This window comes from Stegostoma tigrinum, chromosome 8 (assembly GCF_030684315.1).
Source record: "Stegostoma tigrinum isolate sSteTig4 chromosome 8, sSteTig4.hap1, whole genome shotgun sequence".
Taxonomy (NCBI): Eukaryota; Metazoa; Chordata; class Chondrichthyes; order Orectolobiformes; family Stegostomatidae; genus Stegostoma; species Stegostoma tigrinum.
This window is the reverse complement of record NC_081361.1, coordinates 71,333,851-71,354,013: the sequence shown is the minus strand read 5'-3', so window position 1 is coordinate 71,354,013 and position 20,163 is coordinate 71,333,851. Positions and strand designations below refer to the sequence as shown.

Genomic DNA, 20,163 nt, shown 5'->3' with positions numbered 1-20,163 from the left:
ATATGACATTGTTTCCAGGCTCTATCAGAACACGAGTGGCTTTCAGCATGACCATCCATAGTCCCCATTATCATTTATCTAGCCTCGCTTCTTTATTTGCTTACTATGGACAAACTTTTTGTCTGCCTTACCCTTCTTCCCTATCTCTGTCTCTATCACTTCCGCCTCCAACTATTCCCTTCCTTCTTCCCCTACCCTAACCACCATCAACAAAAATACCATCTTTTCTGAGCAGCTATCAGTTCTGAGGAAGTGTCAGTGGACCCAAAACATTGTGGGTTTTACTCTTCCTCCCCACAGATGCTGCCAGACCCGCTGAGTTTCTCCAGCAGTTGCTGGTTTTATTGCAGATCTGCAGTTCTTCGTTTTAGTTCAGTGTTTCCTTCCTGCTGGGTTCTGCGACTGTCAGTATTTGCATCTGCTTTAATTCATGCGCACTTTGTGCTCGTGAGACTGAAGTTTATCGTCAGTACCTTGGCGGTGACTTGTGACCCTTGCAGTGGATGTTGCCCAGACGTTGCTGCTGGGTCTCGCTTTAAGACGAACTTTTCGTTTGGGAGTTGGACGATGGTAAATGCTTGAGTGGAGGGGGCAGTTCTCGCGAGAGGTGGGCCTTGGAGATGAGAGTTTGTGATGGCGACGGTGTCAGGGTGGGTCGGTAACAGGGCAGAGCTGAGGGCCAGCGGCGGTGGGTTGGCCGAGCCGGAGGTGAGTGCACGCTGTGGCCGGGATCGCTTTCGTTCGCGTGTCAAGTGCCGGTTTCTCGGTGTGTCAGCGGCTCTCGGGCCAAGTTACCGGCCCCCGGCCTGTCGAGCCCCAGGGCCGGGCTCATGAAGTGAGACACTGTCCCTCCCCTTGCTTTTGATATTTTCCAAGAGAAATCAATTGGGGCCAGGAGTTACTGCCGTAGGCATGGACATTAGAAGTAGCTCATGCCGGGGGACATTAAGTCAATATAACAAAGTGAATAGTTGCATATACATTAGATGGAAACTTCTTTTCACGAATAACTTAGTGACTTGCATTAGAATAGGTCAGTAAGGACTTATTGAAATGTAAATAAGCTGTTTATACCAGTTCACCATTCAATGAGATCGTGGCCAATATGATTGTAATTTCAATTTCAATTTCAAATTCACATTCCAGCTGATCCCTGATGACTTTTCACCCCCTTGTTTAACAAGAATCTATTTCTGTCAAAAATGTTCAAGGGACGTGAGCAAAGCTGCATTTGTAGTTAGTGAACGGCGGGGTCATCAAGTTATACAGCATGGAAACAGGCCCTTTGGCCAGTGCATCCATGCTGTTCAAGTTTTGTAAACCTTTTAAACCTTTCCTAGCATGTACTTGTCCAAATACCTTTTAAATGGTGTAACTGTACCTGCCTCCACCACTTCCTTTGGCAGCTCACTCCATTTATGTACCACCTTCTGTTGAAAAAGTTGACCTTTTTTTCCCTTTTGTATCCTTTTCCTTTCACCTTAAACTTATGCCCTCTAGTTTTGGGCTCCCCTTCCCTGGGGAAAACATCTTGCTTCCATTTGCTTTTTCAGGAAAAGCATTCCAAAGATGCTCAATTCTCAGAAGAAATTTCCTCTTGTCTCTCTTTTAAATGGTAATCCCTTGTTTTTAAACTGTGATTCCTATTTCTAGATTCTGCCATAGTAGGAAATGTGTTCTCCAAGTCCTTGTCAAGACTGTTCAAGATTTGTTCCACTCAAGTCACTGATTGTTCTTCTAAACTCCATTAAATAGCCTAGCCTGTCCAGCCTTTGCTCCTGAGACAACACTGTCATTCAGGTTTACCAACTAGTACCTTCAGAACTCCTGCTAGCGCACTGACATCCTCCCTTCGCTGGAGAGACCCATACTGTGCACAGTACTCCGCTTATCGTCTCAGCACCTCTCTAACTTAAAATAATTGTTGATCTTGCTTTGCGTACTTCCTGTGCAACCGTAACCTTGTCTACCATGCTCTGTAAGCACCCTGTGATCTGTATGTCGTTGTTTGCTATGATCTGCCTGTACTCCTTGCAAAACAAAGCTTTTTGTTGTACTTGGGTACATGTGACTATAATAAATCAAATCAAATAAGTGCCCTGTATAACTGAAGCATAAATTAGTTAACTTGTATTCAAGTCCTCATGATGTAGCATTCTATAACCTTTTATAATTTTGTGTTGTACCCACATATTGATCTTTTATGATTCAAGTATGAGGATACTCAGATCTCTCTGCATTTGAAAGCACTGCAATCTCAACATTTAAGCAGTGTACTTTTTTTGCAACTGGATAATTTCAATCTTTCATGCATTTTACTCCATTTGCCACATCTTTGTCCCATCACAGAATCCAACTATGTTTTTGTTGCAGAGATAACAAAGTGTGAAGCTGGATGAACACAGCAGGCGAAGCAGCATCTTAGGAGCACAAAAGCGGATGTTTCGGGCTTAGACCCTTCATCAGAAAAGGGGGTTGGGGAGAGGGTTCTGAAATAAATAGGGAGAGGGGGGAGGTGGATCGAAGGTGGATAGAGGAGACTGACAAGTTAAAGGGGCGGGGATGGAGCCTGTAGAGGTGAGTATAGGTAGGGAGGAGATAGGTCAGTCTGGGGAGGACGGACAGGTCATGCGGGCGGGATGAGGTTAGTAGGTAGGAAATGGAGATGCGGCTTGAGGTCGGAGGAGGGGATAGGTGAGAGGAAGAACAGGTTAGGCAGGCGGGGACAAGCTGGGCTGGTTTTGGGATGCAGTGACGGGGAGGGGAGATTTTGAAGCTTGTGAAATCCACATTAATTCCATTGGGCTGTAGGGTTCCTAAGTGGAATACGAGTTGCTGTTCCTGCAACTTTCCCCTCCCACCTCAAGTTGCGCCTCCATTCCCTATCTCCTAACCTCATCCCACCCCTTGACCTGTCCGTCCTCCCCGGACTGACCTATCCCCTCCCACCTCCCCACCTACACTCGCCTCTACTGGCTCCATCCCCACCCCTTGAACTTGTCTGTCTCCTCTCCACCTTCGATGTGCCTCCCCCTCTTTCCTTGTTTATTTCAGAACCCTCTCCCCATCTCCCTTTTCTGATGAACGGTCTAGGCCCAAAACATCAGCTTTTGTGCTCATGAGATGCTGCTTGGTCTGCTGTGTTCATCCAGCTCCACACTTTGTTATCTCGGATTCTCCAGCATCTGCAGTTCACGTTATCTCTGATGTTTTTGTTGCCCCTTGTGTCCTCTTCACAACCTACTTTTCTGTCTGTCATCAGACAAAATGGTAACCGTACCTCCTGTCCTTTCACTTAAGTCACCAATGTAAATTGTAAGCCATTAAGGTTCCAGCACCAAACTCTGTAGTGTAACAGTTGTTACATTTTGCCAATCTGAAAAAAAGACTCACCTAATTTATGTTAGTCACCTAAATGTCTAATCATGCCAATTTGCCACCCTCCATATGACAAACTTTTATTTTCTACAGTGATGTTTGATGTGGCACTTTATGAAATGCATTCTGGAAATCTAAGAACAGACACATTCACCAATTCCCATTTATCCACAGCATGTACTAGTCAAACAATTCCTGTGGATTGATCAAACAATTTCCTTCTCACAAAACCAAGCCTGGTTGCCTTGAACTAATGATTTAAATGCTTGCTATTATATCTTTACAAACAGTTTCTAACATTTTTCCAGTGACTGTTGATCTAACTGAACTGTAGTTTCCTCTTTTCTGTCCTTTTTTTTAAGTAAAGGAATTACACTTGCTATCTTTCAATATAATAGGATCATTCCTGAATCAAGAGGACGTTGGAAAACTACAATGTATCAGATATCTCACTAGCCACTTTTAAGACCCTAGGATGAAGGCTTTTCGGACCTAAGCACTTGTCAGCAAATTACCCCATACCACTTCTCTGGTGATTTTCCTGAGTTCCTCCCTGCCTTCCATTTCCTTATTTATTGCTGCTCTGAGAATGAACTTAGAACAGAACAGCACTGGAACAAACCTTTCTGCCCATGAGGCCTGTGCTGACTATGATGCCATTCTAAACTAATCCATTCTGCCCGCACATGGTCCACCTCCCCCTTGCCCCTGCCTGTTCGTGTGTCAGTCTAAATGCCTCTTAAAACATTGTTACTGTATCTCCTTCCACGACCTCTCTTGACTGGCAGTTTCACACATCTCCCACTCGCTGCATTTAAATAAGACCACATGCACATCTCCTTTAAACTTCCCCCTCCTCGCCTTCAACAATGCCTCTTGGTATTAGGCATTGCCACCCTGAGGAAAAAGACACTGCCCAATTTTATATACTTCTTTTAGGCTACCCCACTGCCTCTGACACTAGCAAAAACAGTTTGTCCAACCTGTCCGTATTGCTAATATACTCCAGTCCAGGCGACATCCTGGTAAACCTCTTTTGCACTCTTTCTAAAGCGTCATGTCCTCCTATAGTGTGGCGATCAGAACTGCACTTCAGTACTTCAAGTGTGGCTGAACTACAGTTGTTGGATGTATCCACTGCAGTGAAGGCTCATGGAAAATACCTGTTCCAATGCCATTCCCTTATTTTGCATTATTATTTCTTAAATTAACTTTCCATATGATCATCATGCACTTTGTTAAATCTTTTCCTTTTTAAATATTTATAGAAATTCTTACCATCTATTTTTATATCTCTGGCTAATTTTCTCTTGAGCTGTATTTTTCAATTCTTAATTTTTTAGTCATTATTTGCTTTATAATGCTTTATATTCTGCCCAGTCCAATGACCTGCTACCTATTTTTGCACAGTGACTTACATTCACTAAAGTTATGTTTTTAAAGATGCACATCTGTGTTCTGAGATTCGAGATTTGTGAAATTCATGCTAAAAACTGTTAGAAAAATGTCAATATCTTCAATTAAGCGCACACTTGGAAGTATATCACCATACCTTCACGGTCACTGGATCAAAAACATTCCCTGCCTGACAAAATCTACTACGTACACCTACAATATACAGACTGCATTGTTCAAGAAGGCAACTCATCATCATGTTTTCAGATACAGTTTAGGATGGGTAAAATGTTGGCTTTGCCAGTGATACTCAGATCCCTTGACAAATGAGAATAAAAGCCCACAATGAGGGAGCAAAATCTGCCAAGGAATATGATCTGAAGCAGTGATCAAAGACTCAGTGCTATGGGATAATGTATTTATCACAAAGTGGTGGTCTGCAAATCAATATTATTGAGTTTTATTGGGTTAAAAGGGTTGGAGTCACTCACATTTTAATAAAGACTTCTTACGTGCTGAATGACTCCTGGCACATTATAGGTATAAAAAGTGGAGACTAAACAGTGCAGAGGAGACCAAAAAGTGCTGTTTTGGGGAACAAAAGGAGTTGAAGAGAACAATTTAAAGCTTTTAAGAGCAAAGAGAAAAATGGCAAGTGAATGTGCTGGGAAAAATACAGCAAGAGCATGGTCTGAATGAAAGAAAGTATAGAATGAGGTGTAGACACCTGTCGCAGGAGTAGTGGGTGGCTTAAATACTATCGAGCCCCTGAGCATACTAGTCTGAATATGTTTAATATCATCTAAGTTTAGAAGCTAAGGTGACTGAGATTTGCTTAATACTTGGATAGGAGACTGCTGGGAATGCCACATTCAGTAGGTGGTATCATTGCCAAAAGGGCAATGTTTATCTTGTAAACCAAATATTGTGCCTTTGATCACCTTCCATACCTGGCAGCATTTGATTTTAGGGGTCTTGTGTGCGGTTTCCCTACCTGTGGGCCAGAAGTTTCAGACTCAAAGATAACACCGTATGGAGCTGGAGGAACACAGCAGGCCAGGCAGCATCAGAGGAGCAGGTAAACTGATGTTTCAGGTCAGAATTAGGAGAGGGGGAAGGGAGTTCTGAAATAAATAGTGGAGGGGTGGGGCTGGGGAAGGTAGGTGGGATGGTGATAGATGAGTGCAGGTAGGCAGTGGTGGGGATTGGTCAGTGAGGTGGGAGGAATGGATAGATGGGCGAGAAGACAGACAGGTTAAGGAGACGGGGATGAGAGGGAGGGTTGCGCACGGAATGAGGCTGGGGGTGCGGAGATTTTAAAAATAATAAAGTCCACATTGAGACCATTGAGTTGTAGGCTCTGAAGGTGGATTGTGAGGTGTTGCTCCTCCAGTTTTTGGTGGCGTCATCGTGACACTGGAGGAGGCCCAGGATGGACATGTCATCCAGGGAATGGTGGGGGTGGGGGTAGGGGTAGTGGTTTGCGACTGGAAGGTGGTGTCGTTTGTCGCAAACCGAGCAGAGGTGCTCTACAAAGCGGTCTCCAAGCCTCCGCTTGGTCTCACTGATGTAGAGGAGGCCACATTGGGAGCAGCGGAGGCAGTAGACCATATTAGCAGATGTGCAGGTGAACATCTGCCTGATGTGGAAAATTTTTTTGGGTTCAAGGGGGGAGATGAAGGGGCTGGTAGTTATCTCTGACTCGAGCATAGGCAGTTCTTACTATTTCCAAGTTCAGGCTCAAGTCCACCCACTGCAATTGCCATAACATGTAAAATTAGATTAAGTGAGTCAGTCATTTATAGTACAAAAAAAGTCCAGCAAGTCCATGGCTGCTGTCCTCAAAGCAATTTTGTCAGTTCCACTTCCTTGCATGTCCAATAGCCCTGGATATATTCCCTTCAAGTGCCCATCCAATTTCCTTTTGAAATCATTGTTTCTACTTCATCCACTCTTATTGGTAGTGGGTTCCCATTCATTACCACTTTTCTGCTTTTTTTAAAAGAAAAAGTTTCCCATCAAGCCTCCTTCACCTTTTGCCCAAAATTGAAATCTATACCCTATGGTCCTTGAAATAATAGCCAATTAGAACAGTTCTCAAAATTAGCCTGCGTAAATCTCTTGTTATCTTGTACTCTTTTTTTTGTTCTCAAATCTTCCTTCAATCTCCTTCAGTCTAAGGAGAACAACTCAAATGAAAATCTCCCACCCATGGAACCATTCTGGTAAATTTCTGTTTTGCATCCATTTAGCATCTCTAGCGTTCTTTCTAGCCACAGTAAAGCATACGTTGCCTCACAAAAGTTAGATTGTAAGATGTAGGCATAGAAGTAGGTTATTCAGCTCATCCTGTCTGTTGTACCATTGAATAATCCTCAACTCAAGACATAAGCCGTATCATCATAAAGCTTTAATGCTGTACCGATTGAAAAATTTGTCTACCTTGGCCTTGACTACAATTAATGACCCAGTCTCAAACCCTCTGCAGTAAAAAATTCCGTAAGTTCAGTGCTCTGAGAGAAAAAATACTCACCATCCTTGTATTGTCTGGGCGAATCCATACTGTAAGATTGTGCCTTCTGGTCCTAGACTCTTCCACAAGAGAAGACAACCTCTCAGCATCCACCCTATCAAGCCCTCAACACTCTTGTGTATTAATAAGCTCATCACCTTCCAAGCTCCAGTGGGTCAAACTCGACCCAAATCCAGCTCTCCTCACAAGAAATTCCCTCCATCCCCTGGGATTAACCGTGTGAATCTTCTCTGGACTGCTTCCAATGCACGATAATTTTTCTCTGACCTGAGAGACTGAATGTCTTCATTACTGACACCACACACATCCACCCCTCCCCAACCCCATACTGAGGCCTCATTACCATCCAAAATCTCCTTGAACACAGGATTTCTTCCAACCTGCTGGAACCAATTTTGGGAACCAAAATTGTTCATAGCATACCAGATATGATCTGCCTAATGCCTTTTGTACCTTAACAAGATTGTTTTTATTCTCCTTACTAGTAGAAATAAAGGCCACTCCATTTCTCTTCCTACCACTTGCTTAAATTGTGTGCTATCGAGTTTTGAGAAGATTTGTAGCTCGGGTTGAGTTTCTGGATGTGAGTTTGCTCGCTGAGCTGGAAGGTTAGTTTTCAGGCGTTTCGTCACCATATTAGGTAATATCATCAGTGAGCCTCCGGTGAAGCGCTGGTGTTATGTCCTTCTTTCTATGTATCTGTTTAGGTGTGTATTTGTTCTGATTGGAATGCCATGCTTCTAGGAATTCTCCATCAACAAACACATTGGTAGATGGGCTCCAAATCAATGTGTTTGTTGACGGAGAATTCCTAGAAGCATGACATTCCAACCGGAACAAACACACACCTAAACAGATAAATAGAAAACGGGACATAACACCAGCGCTTCTTCGGAGGCTCACTGATGATGTTACCTAGAATGGTGACGAAACGTCTGAAAACTAACCTTCCAGCTCAGCGAGCAATCTCACATAGAGAATTGTGTGCTATCTTTTGGTAATCTGTCCACAAGGACTCTGAATCCCTTGTACACCAACTTTCTACAAGTTTCTCCATTTAAATAATATTCAGCTCTTCTTTTCTTCTCACCAAAGTGCATAACCTCACATTTTCCCACTTATTTCATCTGCCAAGTTTAAGCCCACTCACTTAACCTATGTATGGCCCTCTTCAGACTGTGTTACTCTCACCATTTGTCATCATATCTATTTTTGTTTCACCTGCAAACTTGTCTGTTGTACATTTACTTTCCTGATCCAAGGTATTAACATATATATTAAATAATTGTGTTCCTCCGGCACAAATCCCTGTGGCACTCCACTAGTTACAGATTTTTATCCTAAAAATGGTCCACTTTCCCAATGTCAAATGTTCCACTAACTAATAGTTATTATTAGAACCAATGCTGATTTTTCATTATTTTTATTCTTTTAGCAATTTTGGTTTGGAGTCATGAAGTGGGAATTGTGAGCTGAATGACTTTGGGACAGCTTGAGGTGAAAGGGAAAGAACAGGCCAAAAAGCAATTGTTGTTTGTTAGGCTAATTGCAAGCTGATTCTTGATTAAAAGGTTTGCTGTAGACACAGTGAACCAGGGAAGAGCATTGTGTTTAAACAGGTAGCAGAAGTTGGCTATTAATGAGATCAGTACCTGGGAATTGGTTCCGGCAGGTTGGAAGAAACCCTGTGTTCAACGAGATGGTAGATTTTGGATGGTAATTGAGGCCTCAGTGTGGGGTTGAGGATGGAGGGGTGTGTGTGGTGTGGGCAGTGAAGACATTCAGTCTCTCAAGTCAGAACCAGAATTGAGGTTTTGTTTTGAATTGTGCTTTCTGGTGAGATGAACTCAGCTGCTGACAGCATGAAGATTTGACAGCCGTCTGCCTATTCTCCCACACCAGCTTCCAGAAGCCCAAGGAGTAGAAAGTTGAGTTAGAAGGATTGTTATCTGTACCTGAGTGAACTCGAAAGGTGCCCCTAATTGGCAGTTCCAGAAAAGCAACCAAGGAATCCACGTCTGTGCCTATGAAACAGCGCACCATGAAAGCCATTTAAATAATCTGACCAGTTTTGCTTCTTTTTATTTATCCCTTAACTGTGTTTGTTTGTCCAACTTTTATGTAAATGAAAACACACATTTTGGGTTTAAAGCATAGATGTTAATTAGATTACTGTGTTATTTAATTTTCTCAAGTATTTTCTTTAAGATGCAAAATTAGGGTCTAGAAATTAGGGTCACAAAGTCTGGGATTGGTTATTCAAATATCTGGTCAGGAAGCATTACTGTGACTATTGGGGTCTTCATTTAATGTTTTGAATATAGAGGTTGAAAGGCTGATTTGGTTGGGCTGCCTGTCTCTGTGTGGTAACATATCTGTTTTTTGTTTCCCTCACTTTTTGATTTAAGCATTTTACATTTGCAGTTTTCCAATTCTCTAGGATGTTTCAAGTATTTATGGATTCTTGGAAGAGTACTCACGGTACATCTACTATCTCTAACTTCTTCCTTTGAAATCCTAGTGTTCAACCTGTCATGTCCGGTTGACATACTGGCCATTAACCCCTTAATTTTCCAAGCACTTTTTCTCCAGTGATGGTTATGTTTATTCCCTCCCATCTTTTGCTCCTCGATTATTTAGTGCTTTTATGGTCCTCCCACATTTATAAAGATTCAGCGTAGCCACTCTGATTTTGTACTCAACAGTTTTACGTGTGAAACCCAAGAATCCGTATGCTTTGCTAACTATTCTCTTAATATGAAGTCCATTTTCAAAGACTGGTTTGAAAATGAACCCCTAGGTTCCCCTGTTCCTGCACATTATTTATTTACTCTTCCTGTTCCTTTTGTGGAACTGCTTGTCTTGTCTGTATTAAATGCAGTCTGCTACTTGCATATCCATTTGATGTTGCAGGTGATTAGAACAATGTAGCCCAGAACAGGCCCTTTGGCCCTCGATGTTGCGCCAACCTGTGAACTAATCTAAGCCCTTCCCCTATACTATCCCATCATCATCCATATGCTTATCCAAGGACTGTTTAAATGCCCCTAATGTGGCTGCGTTAACTACACTGGCAGGCAGGGCGTTCCATGCCCTTACCACTCTCTGAATAAAGAACCTGCCTCTCACATCTGTCTTAAATCGATCACCCCTCAATTTGTAGCTATGCCCTCTTGTACAAGCTGAAGTCATCATCCTCGGAAAAAGACTCTCACTGTCTACCCTGTCTAATCCTCTGATCATCTTGTATGTCTCTATTAAATCCCCTCTTAGCCTCCTTCTCTCCAATGAGAACAGGCCCAAGTCCCTCAGCCTTTCTTCAGAGGGCCTGTGCTCCAGGCCAGGCAACATCCTGGTAAATCTCCTCTGCACCTTTTCCAATGCTTTCACATTCCTCCTGTAATGGGGCGAATGACTTGGATAAAGGCATAGGGAGTAACATATTATTACACAGTTTGTGTCATCAACAAACAGTATGTCGGAATACAATGAACAGAGGGATAGCTCTCGTTTACTCACTCCCTCCTTCATGCTCTCCATCCTTCACACTCTCCCTTTAAAGAAAGAGTTAAGAAGAGCAAGGAGGGGACATGAGCAGACATTAGCAGGTAGAATAAAGGAGAACCCTAAAGCTTTCTATAGGTATGTGAGGAATAAGAGGATGACTAAGGTAGGAATAGGGCCAGTCAAAGACAGAAGTGGGAAGTTGTGTGTGGACCCTGTGGAGATTGGAGAGGTGCTAAATGATTATTTCTCATCTATTTTCACTGAGGAACAGGAGAATATTGTAGAGAAGACTGAGTTACGGGCTACTAGAATTGAAAGGATTGAGGTTTGTAAGAAGGAGGTGTTATCAATTCTAGAAGGTGATTCTTTTCATTGTTATTGTTTATGACGCCTCCTTTTTTTGATAACACCAACAAATTTGAAATTCTCTTCTGTATTCCAAAATTTGAATAATTTGAACATCAGAAAGCATTGACCCTTTATTTCCAACCACTCTCAACTTTCATTCCAACTTACTTGTCCTGAAGCCAATGACCTTCATTTACAATGCAAAGGTTGAACTTCATTTCTAATATATTGTGACTTTTTTTTGGCACTTTGGTAATTTAATTGATCAATCCCATCTATTATTCTATGAAAAGTTTAGATGAATTTCATTTGGATACTTGGCAGAATCGTGAACTTGCATTTGAATTTTAGCAGAACAGGCGTTTGAATATGTAGACTGGCACAGTGTTTGTGTTGTCTGATCTGACAACTGTTAGAATGTAAATGGAATGTTTCTGTTTTCTGTCACCATAACAAGTGCTAATCAGTTGAGATGATTGCAGGCTGCTTCACAATTCAACTTTAGAAACAACACGACCTCGATTACAATGAGTAAAATATTTTCCAGCTTCGTGAGCCTCCTGTCTCAGGTTAACTCATGTAGACCTACAATTGCCCTATTATGTAAATTGCTTAACCCTCCTTTTGCCCCTTTGGGTCCCACTCTAATACTGCTACTTCCTTTTTTTTAAACAAGCTTTTGCGCTTAAGTTCCTAGAATTTCTATCAGTGCATTGGCTGGATTGAAGAGTCCTGGTAGCTCTATCACAGAACAAAATTTGGAAAATAATCAGAAAATTTTACAGAATTTTCAAAAAGAACAAATTCCCTGATTTCTAATGCGTCTGGATTTGACCTGCAGCTATGAATGTGAACTGTACCGAAGGAGTCAATAGATTTCCTGATAACTATGAGAAACCTTCATCGCTATGGAACCTAATAGAGGAGTGTGTCCCTCTATGTGAGAGAAATGAAATCAGGAGGATTTTAGGAGCAACTGCGGTTGACCTCAGCCTGGACTTGCATGCAGAGGTGAGAACAATCAGTTTTATCTATCATTGACTTAACTCTGGGCCAAACAATGTATGGCTGGCCAGGTGTTTCAGATATACATTCGCAAACTTATGGCACAGAAGGAGCCATTAGATCTGAATGCTAACGTTGGTTCTTTGAATGAGCTCGGGGACAGCAAGCACTGCAGATGATGCAGACAACGTAGTGTGGAGCTAGAGGAACACAGATCAGGCAGCATCAGAGGAACAGAAAGTTGATGTTTCAGGTCAAGATCCTTCTTCAGAAATATCAACTTTCCTGCTCCTCTAATGCTGCCTGGCCTGTTGTGTTCCTCCAACTCCACTGTTGTCTTTAAATGAGCTATTGTACTTAGTTACACACTTCAGTTTTTTTTCCAATAACCTTGAAAGTTTCTCATCCTCATGTACCTATCCAACTCCGTTTTAAAATCATTAATGCAGTTGGCTTCCATCAGCATTTCAGGTCAGCCCTTGTACATCTGACAACCTTGAATGAATAGAATTATCATCCTCCCTCAAGATCCTTCTCAATGGCTTGAAATTTGTGACCTCTGGTTATTGATCTGCTCACCAAACTAGATACCTGCCTGGATAGCTCACATGTGAGACTGCCTTTCCTTAGGCCAAAATAATTGTGTAGGATCAATGTAATTTTATTTTGGCTCATCTTGGAAGCATTGAACTCATAAAAAATGATATATCTCACTGAAGTGCTGCATGCTTATCAAGACAGTAAAATGTCATAATTTGAAGTAACCACTTAGCTGTTAGGATGCGGAACAAATGCCCAATTACCGATAAAATCTCAATGAATCACTGGTAATATATCAGCAGAAATTCAAGAAGTCATATTTTCTTTTCTTTTGCACAATTCAGTTTATAAGCAAGAAAGAAAGCTTCAAAACATGACTAATTAGAAAAATTCAGAAGAATTATCAAAATGTATTCAAAATTGGATACTTAAGGTTAGAAATGCCTGGGAGACACTTCGTCCCATAGGATTAATCTTCAAACTTGGAAATTTCATTTGGGTTGGTGTTGGAGATTTAACATCGGTGCTGGAAAATTGTGGAAGAAATGCGCAGTAAAACTTGTCATTTCTTGCCTGCTCCTGCATGTGTGATAACATGATGGAAAACGACAGCAGAGTACAAGCTTTTGTGAAGAAATTCATTGTGAAATCCTACTGTTGAATTCTAATAGGCATTGTTTAAAATAGGTTGTTGCCCATTTTATTTCCCCCTCAGAGTACTGACTGAGAAAGGGCATTCTGAAGACAATCAGCAGTGGAAATAAAGTATTAGAATATTTGTAAAGCACTGGTGGGTAATCTCTTTGTACGCAAGGGGGTGAAAGCTTATTAGGAATAGTTGGAAATGGTTGGGAATAATGGGGTCAATTATGACCTTGTAAGGTGTACAATATGGTCCCCTCAACCAAGGAGAGAAAAACTGGCATTGGACGCAGCCCAGAGAAAGCTCACAGGGTTGATTCCAGGTATGGACGAATTTTCTTAGGAGATGTTCAGCTGCTGGGGCTTGTACTCATTACAGTTAGGAAGAATGAGAAGTGAAGCGAAATATACGTGATTCTTAGGGATCTTGGCATGACAGATGTGGAGAGTTGTTTCCCCTTGTTGGACCAGAGGGTATAATCTAAGGAGTCACCTGTTTATGACCGGTAAAGAGAATTTTTCTGAGGGTAGTGATTCTATGGAATTCTTTAGAGTGTCAGTCGATTTGTATATTCAAGGCTAAGATAAGCAGATTTTTAATCCATAAGGGAATCAGTATTAAAGCATTAAAGTGGAGTTGAGGTTTATCAGACCATTCATAAGTGGTAGAGCAGACTCCATTGGCTGAATGGTTTGTTCCTGCTTCTACATCTTAAGCAATGCAATTGGAAGATGGCAGAGTTCCCATCCCATCTGATAAAATGTCTCTCGCATTACGAAACTCACCACAGGCAAGAGCGCAAAAACCCACTTCAGATCAATGCTCATTGGTGACATGAGAGTGGTACGGCTGTGAATTTTCTTGAGAAGTGTAACAGCAACAGTAGGTTCTGGAAGAACTACAAGTTGATTATGGGAAGCATGATTGAGAACAAATATCTGTTATAATCTTAGGCATATTTTTTCAAGTGCGGAAGGTGGGATAAAAGAAAGGATCCACTGTTAAAGCTCGATCCACAAGCAATGCTACAGTAAATCTGCAACTGAAATGCAAAATTACGTATTAAATAAAGACTCGGCCCAATGTGAAACTTTCATTTTAATTTGTTCCTAATTCCAGACTTCTGTTCGGACACAGCTAGTCCTTCCTTGATGGAGTTTTTCCATTGTACAGTTGGTATGGCATTACAGTACTGTATTTTCTAGAAGAATACTTGTTTTTAATCCACTAGCCAGTGTTTAGGCTAGTTTTTATTGCCTATCCCTAATTGCCCTGGAGAATTGTTGGTGGGCTGCTGTCTAGAACTGCTGCAGTGCATGTGGTAGAAGTACATGCATAATGCTGTTAAGAGGGCATAGTGAGATTTTCACCCAGGAACAGGATGACGTGTGGCTTGGAGGGAAACCTGCATGGGAACACCACCATTTGCTGCCATTATTCTTCGAGATGTTAAAGGTCATGGGTTTGGAAGATGATGTCTTAGTGAGTTACTGCAATAAATCTTTTTCTGCACTTGTACATCTGTTGTGAAAATAGTGACTGGCACTCCATCCACCACTTTCAACAATCAAGAGGGCTGGTTGGTATCTAACGTACATGTTATTGGAGGTGCATTCACCTAGACGTGTGAAGGGCACTCCATCACTTGCCTGACTTGCGCTTTGTGAATGCCGAACAGGCTTTCAAGCTGTCGGGAGTGACATTCCCTCTAGGTTGAGACCACTCCGCACTTTTGTGCATGGTTGTAGAGTTGTCACACAGATTGCGGCGTTAACTTCCAGTTCTGAGGTCACTGCCCCGCATGAATTTCAAAGGCCTGCACAATATGGCAAAAAAAGTTTAGACTCTCTGCTGGTCAGGAGGTGAATTACGCATTGCAGAATTTTCTGCCCCCTGACCTGCTTTTGTGTTAAGTTGGCTAGTCCAGCTTAGTTCTAGTCGCTGGTAGCCCTCAGGATGTCACTTTGAAATAGTAATGGCACTTCCATTGAGTGTCAGAAGGAGATTGTTAGGTTCTCTTGTTAGAAATGTTCAGAAATCACATGGCACCAGGTTATAGCCTGACAGGTTTATTCAAAAACACAAGCTTTCAGACTGTATCAGTGATAATGGGAACTGCAGATGCTGGAGAATCCAAGATAATGAAATGTGAGGCTGGATGAACACAGCAGGCCCAGCAGCATCTCAGGAGCACAAAAGCTGATGTTTCGGGCTCTCTGATGAAAGGTCTAGGCCCGAAATGTCAGCTTTTGTGCTCCTGAGATGCTGCTGGGCCTGCTGTGTTCATCCAGCCTCACATTTCATTAGCTTTCGGACTATAGTTCCTTTGTCAGATGAAGTGAGAAAGAAGCACACAGAATTTGTGAGTAAGAGATCAAACGGTCATCCACCTGTTGAGGTTGGTTGACTCCCTGGGCTGGTTTGTTGTTCTGCAGATGTTTCATTACCGTGCTTGGTAGCATCCTCAGTGCAGCCTCTGATGAAGCTTCGGTGTGTTTTCCTGCCTGGTTTTTAAACTCTGGGGTCCGTTGCAATGGATTGCCTCACATCCGGGTTTCCACCATAGTGGAATGTATATGGGGTCGAGTTCACTGTCTTTTATTAATAACATGCTTCGTGGATTGCCGTGCTTGTCTCTGCCTAGCCTGTTCCAGCATCTTGGTGTTGTCCCAGTCGAAGTCGTCGTTCTCCTTGTCCAAATGGATTGAGATGAGTGAGTATTGGTTGTGTCTTTTTGTAGCCAGTTGGTGTTCATGTACTCTTGTTGTTAGTTTCCTTCCTGTTTGTCCGATATAGTTTTTCTCACAGTCTCTGCAGGGGATCTTGTAGATGACATTGTTCCTGTCCATGGCGGGGAGTGGGTCTTTAGTTTGGGTGAGCACTTGTCATTGGGTTGATGTGGGCTTATGTGCCACTCTGATACCCAGCGGTCGTAGAAGTCTTGTGGTGAGTTCTGATGTGTTCCTGATGTAGGGTAGTGTGAGTGTTTCGGGGCGTGTAGAATCTTTCTGATGCTGTTCCTGTAGGCATCTCCTGACCCAGTTCTTTGGATATCCATTATCCTTGAACACCTGGAAGTTTGTGTGTGCTGGGATGGTTACTACTGAAGTTCAGTACCTGGTCTGTGTATGTGGCTTCTCAGTGTACTTTCATTTGCAGTTCCCCATTTGTCTTGCACGCGACCATGACGTCCAGGAATAGGAGTTGTTTGTTCTCCTCTGGTGAATTTTATTCCGGGGATGGTGTTGTTTATGAGTTTGTGTGTCTCTTCTAATTTGGTCCATTTAATGATGACAAAGGTGTTGTCTATGTAGCATATCCATAGTTTAGGTTGGATTTGCGGAAGGGCAGTCCTTTCCAGTCTTTGCATCACTCCTTCTGCTATGAGTCCGGAGATGGACGGTCCCACGGGTGTCCTTTTGATTTGCTCGTATGTTTGGCCATTGAAGGTGAAGTGGGTCACCATGCATAGGTGCAGTAGTTTAAGTATGTTCTCCTTTGAGATGGTTTCACTTGGGTTGTGTTCTAGTTCAAGTAGTGTTGTCATTGTTTGCCTTGTCTATTGATGTGAATAGGGCGGTGACATCAAATGATACCATGGTCTCTTCATCCTCTTTCTTTGTCGTTGATGGAGTTGAGGAATTCTTGGGCTGAGTGGATGGAGTGGGGTGGTTTGTTGACGAGTTGCCTGAGGCGTCTTTGTAGTTCTTTGGCTAGTCTGTGTGATGGAGTGCCTGGTAGGGGACTATGGGAGACTTCCAGCTTGTGCACTTTAGGGAGGCCGTAGAAAACCAGGCGGGAAAACACACCGACACTTCATCAGAGACTGAACTGAGGATGTTGCCAAGCACAGTAACAAAATGTTTGCAGAACAACAAACCAGCTTGGCGAGCCAACCAACCTCAACACCCACAACCTGAGCTACAGATATACTCCAAAACCTTAGAGGTCACATGACTGTTGAGGATGTATTAACCAAACCTAAGATGCTTTAATCTTTAATCAATTAGAAGATTTTAATTGATTAATATGTATATTAGAACTAAAGGTTTTGTTAGTCTAAGGAAGTGACGTTTTAGGTCAAACAATGCATGTTAGGTGTAAGGCCTTGTTTAGAATCTGTTTGTGTTTCGGTTTGGAGTCAGACTGTTTTATTTGTAAAGTGGGAATTTATAAACTGCCACCTTGACTGACTGTACTTCGTTCAGAAAGCATGCAATGTATCTGCATGGTATATTGGCAAAACCATGCCGGCGCTACGATAACACATAAAAGGACACCAAACAACAATCGCAAACAGAGATGTTCCCTCACCAGTAGAGGAATGCTTCAGCAGTCGAGGACAGTTGGCGTCAGGTCTTCGGGTAAACATTCTCCAGGGTGGGTTTTGGGATACACAACAACGCAGAGTCACCAAGCAGTAGCTGATAGCCCAGTTTGGGACACATGATGACAGCCTCAACCATGATCTTGGGTTCATGTCACACTACAGGTAACGCCACCACACTATACACACTCTCTCACGCATACACTGGCCTGCACACGTGTACACACACGTGACCCCACATGTGTGCACACATAAAACTCGAGCATTCGTCCCCGCATGCGCGTGTGCGTGCACACTCACTCTTGCCGCCAAGCATGTATGCGCGTGCACGCACAAATCCATCCCCAAATGCACACGCACGAGCACACATGCCTTATCTCTCTCTCCCTCTCTCTTCTCCCCCCCCCCCCCCGCTCCTTGCACACGCACGTGCCCTCTCTCTCTTCCCCATCCCTTGCATGCACGCATGCTCTCGTTCTTCCCCCCTCCTTCGCGTGCGGATGCCCTCTCTGTCCCCTTCCCTCACGCACGTATTCTTGCTCTCCCCTCTCTCCCCTCTCCCCTCTCTCCCTCTCTCCCCCCCCCCCCCCGCCTTTCTTTGATCTTTTACTAATAAATTCTGAATTCTGTGCACTTCTTTCTCACTTCACCTGATGAAGGGGCTGCAGCCCGAAAGTTTGCATTTTCAAATAAACCTGTTGGACTATAAGATAATAAAATGTGAGGCTGGATGAACACAGCAGGCCAAGCAGCATCTCAGGAGCACAAAAGCTGACGTTTCGGGCCTAGACCCTTCATCAGAGAGGGGGATGGGGGGAGGGAACTGGAATAAATAGGGAGAGAGGGGGAGGCGGACCGAAGATGGAGAGTAAAGAAGATAGGTGGGGAGGTAGGGAGGGGATAGGTCAGTCCAGGGAAGACGGACAGGTCAAGGAGGTGGGATGAGGTTAGTAGGTAGCTGGGGGTGCGGCTTGGGGTGGGAGGAAGGGATGGGTGAGAGGAAGAACCGGTTAGGGAGGCAGAGACAGGTTGGACTGGTTTTGGGATGCAGTGGGTGGGGGGGGAAGAGCTGGGCTGGTTGTGTGGTGCAGTGGGGGGAGGGGATGAACTGGGCTGGTTTAGGGATGCAGTGGGGGAAGGGGAGATTTTGAAACTGGTGAAGTCCACATTGATACCATATGGCTGCAGGGTTCCCAGGCGGAATATGAGTTGCTGTTCCTGCAACCTTCGGGTGGCATCATTGTGGCAGTGCAGGAGGCCCATGATGGACATGTCATCAAGAGAATGGGAGGGGGAGTGGAAATGTTGGACTATAACCCTGGTATCGTGTGATTTCTGCCCTTGCTCACCCGAGTCTAACACTGGCACCTCCACATCTTTGTTGGAGATGCTGGTGGCTTTGCACTTGAGTGGTGCTTATGTTATTTTTACTTATCACCTAAACCAGATCTTGGTATTTTCGGACACCAACTACTTCAGCATCTGATGAGCTTCAAATGGTGCTGTACATTGTGCACTGACCAGCAAATATCTCCACCTCTACCCTTTGTGATGAAGGGAAGGCCATTGATGAAGTAACCGAAGATGGTTGGACTAAGTTTGCTGCCCTAAGGAGCACCAGCAATGTCCTTTGGCTGAGATGACTGATTTCTAACAACCTCAACCATCTATATTTGTGATTGCTATGACACCAAAATGGCATGATTTTTTCCCAATTCAAATTGACTTCAGTTTTGTTTGGGCTCCTTGATGCCGAACATGGTTAGATACTGCTTTGATGTCAGTGGAATGCACTTTTGATTGTCTCTCCCCCACTGCTGATATCAGCCTTTTGAATGGACCCCTCAAATGTTAAGTCTGATTTCTTATCTCTCTCACTCTGCACCGAATCCGCAGCTGTAACACTGCATTCTCTATTCTGTCCTAGTATCCTGAAGCACTTTATATTGTACAATCTGCCTGTTTAACATGCAAAACATCACTTTTTACTGTCTCTTGTATGTGTGATAACAATAAATCAATCAGTCAATCAATCTTTGTTAATTTTGGGACAGTTAATCCTGTTTGTACCAAAGCTGGAATTGGGCCAGAAGCTGAGTGAATCTGCCCAAACTGAGAACAAGCATGCAGTTTATTGTAGAGTAAGTGCTGCTTGATCATACTGTTAATGATGGTTTCCAGTATGTTGCTGATGATTGAGAGTAGTCTCATGGTGCAATAATTGGCTGGGTTGAACTTGTCCTTTTCGTGGACCAAGACATGTCTGATCAATTTTTCACGTGGTTGGTGATGCCAGTTGTAACTATACTGGAACTGCTTGGCTAGGGACATGGCACGTTCTGGAGCATAGGAATTCAGTCCTAGTGCTAGAATGTTGTCAGGGTCCATTGCCTTTGCAGTGTTCAGCACCTTAAGTTGTTACTTTATCACATGGAGTGAATTGAATCAGCTGAATATTGACATCTGTGGTGATAAGTTCAAGTAGTT

At 43.2% G+C, this 20,163-nt stretch overlaps 1 protein-coding gene across 8 annotated transcripts in view; it reads left to right on the top strand.

Annotated features, from left to right (window-relative positions):
- The window catches only part of ccdc24 (coiled-coil domain containing 24), a 255,476-nt gene that overhangs the window by 19,928 nt on the left and 215,385 nt on the right, over positions 1-20,163 (top strand). For 2 of the 8 annotated variants that reach the window (XM_059647975.1, XM_059647974.1), the window contains exons 1-2: positions 410-570; positions 12,003-12,172. The exons of 1 other annotated variant lie outside the window; for it this stretch is intronic. In XM_059647975.1, coding sequence (XP_059503958.1) covers positions 12,005-12,172 — 168 coding nt within the window. In that variant the 5' untranslated portion in view covers positions 410-570; positions 12,003-12,004. 5 more of the 8 variants (XM_048539033.2, XM_059647973.1, XM_059647976.1 and 2 more) reach the window with 5 other exon arrangements.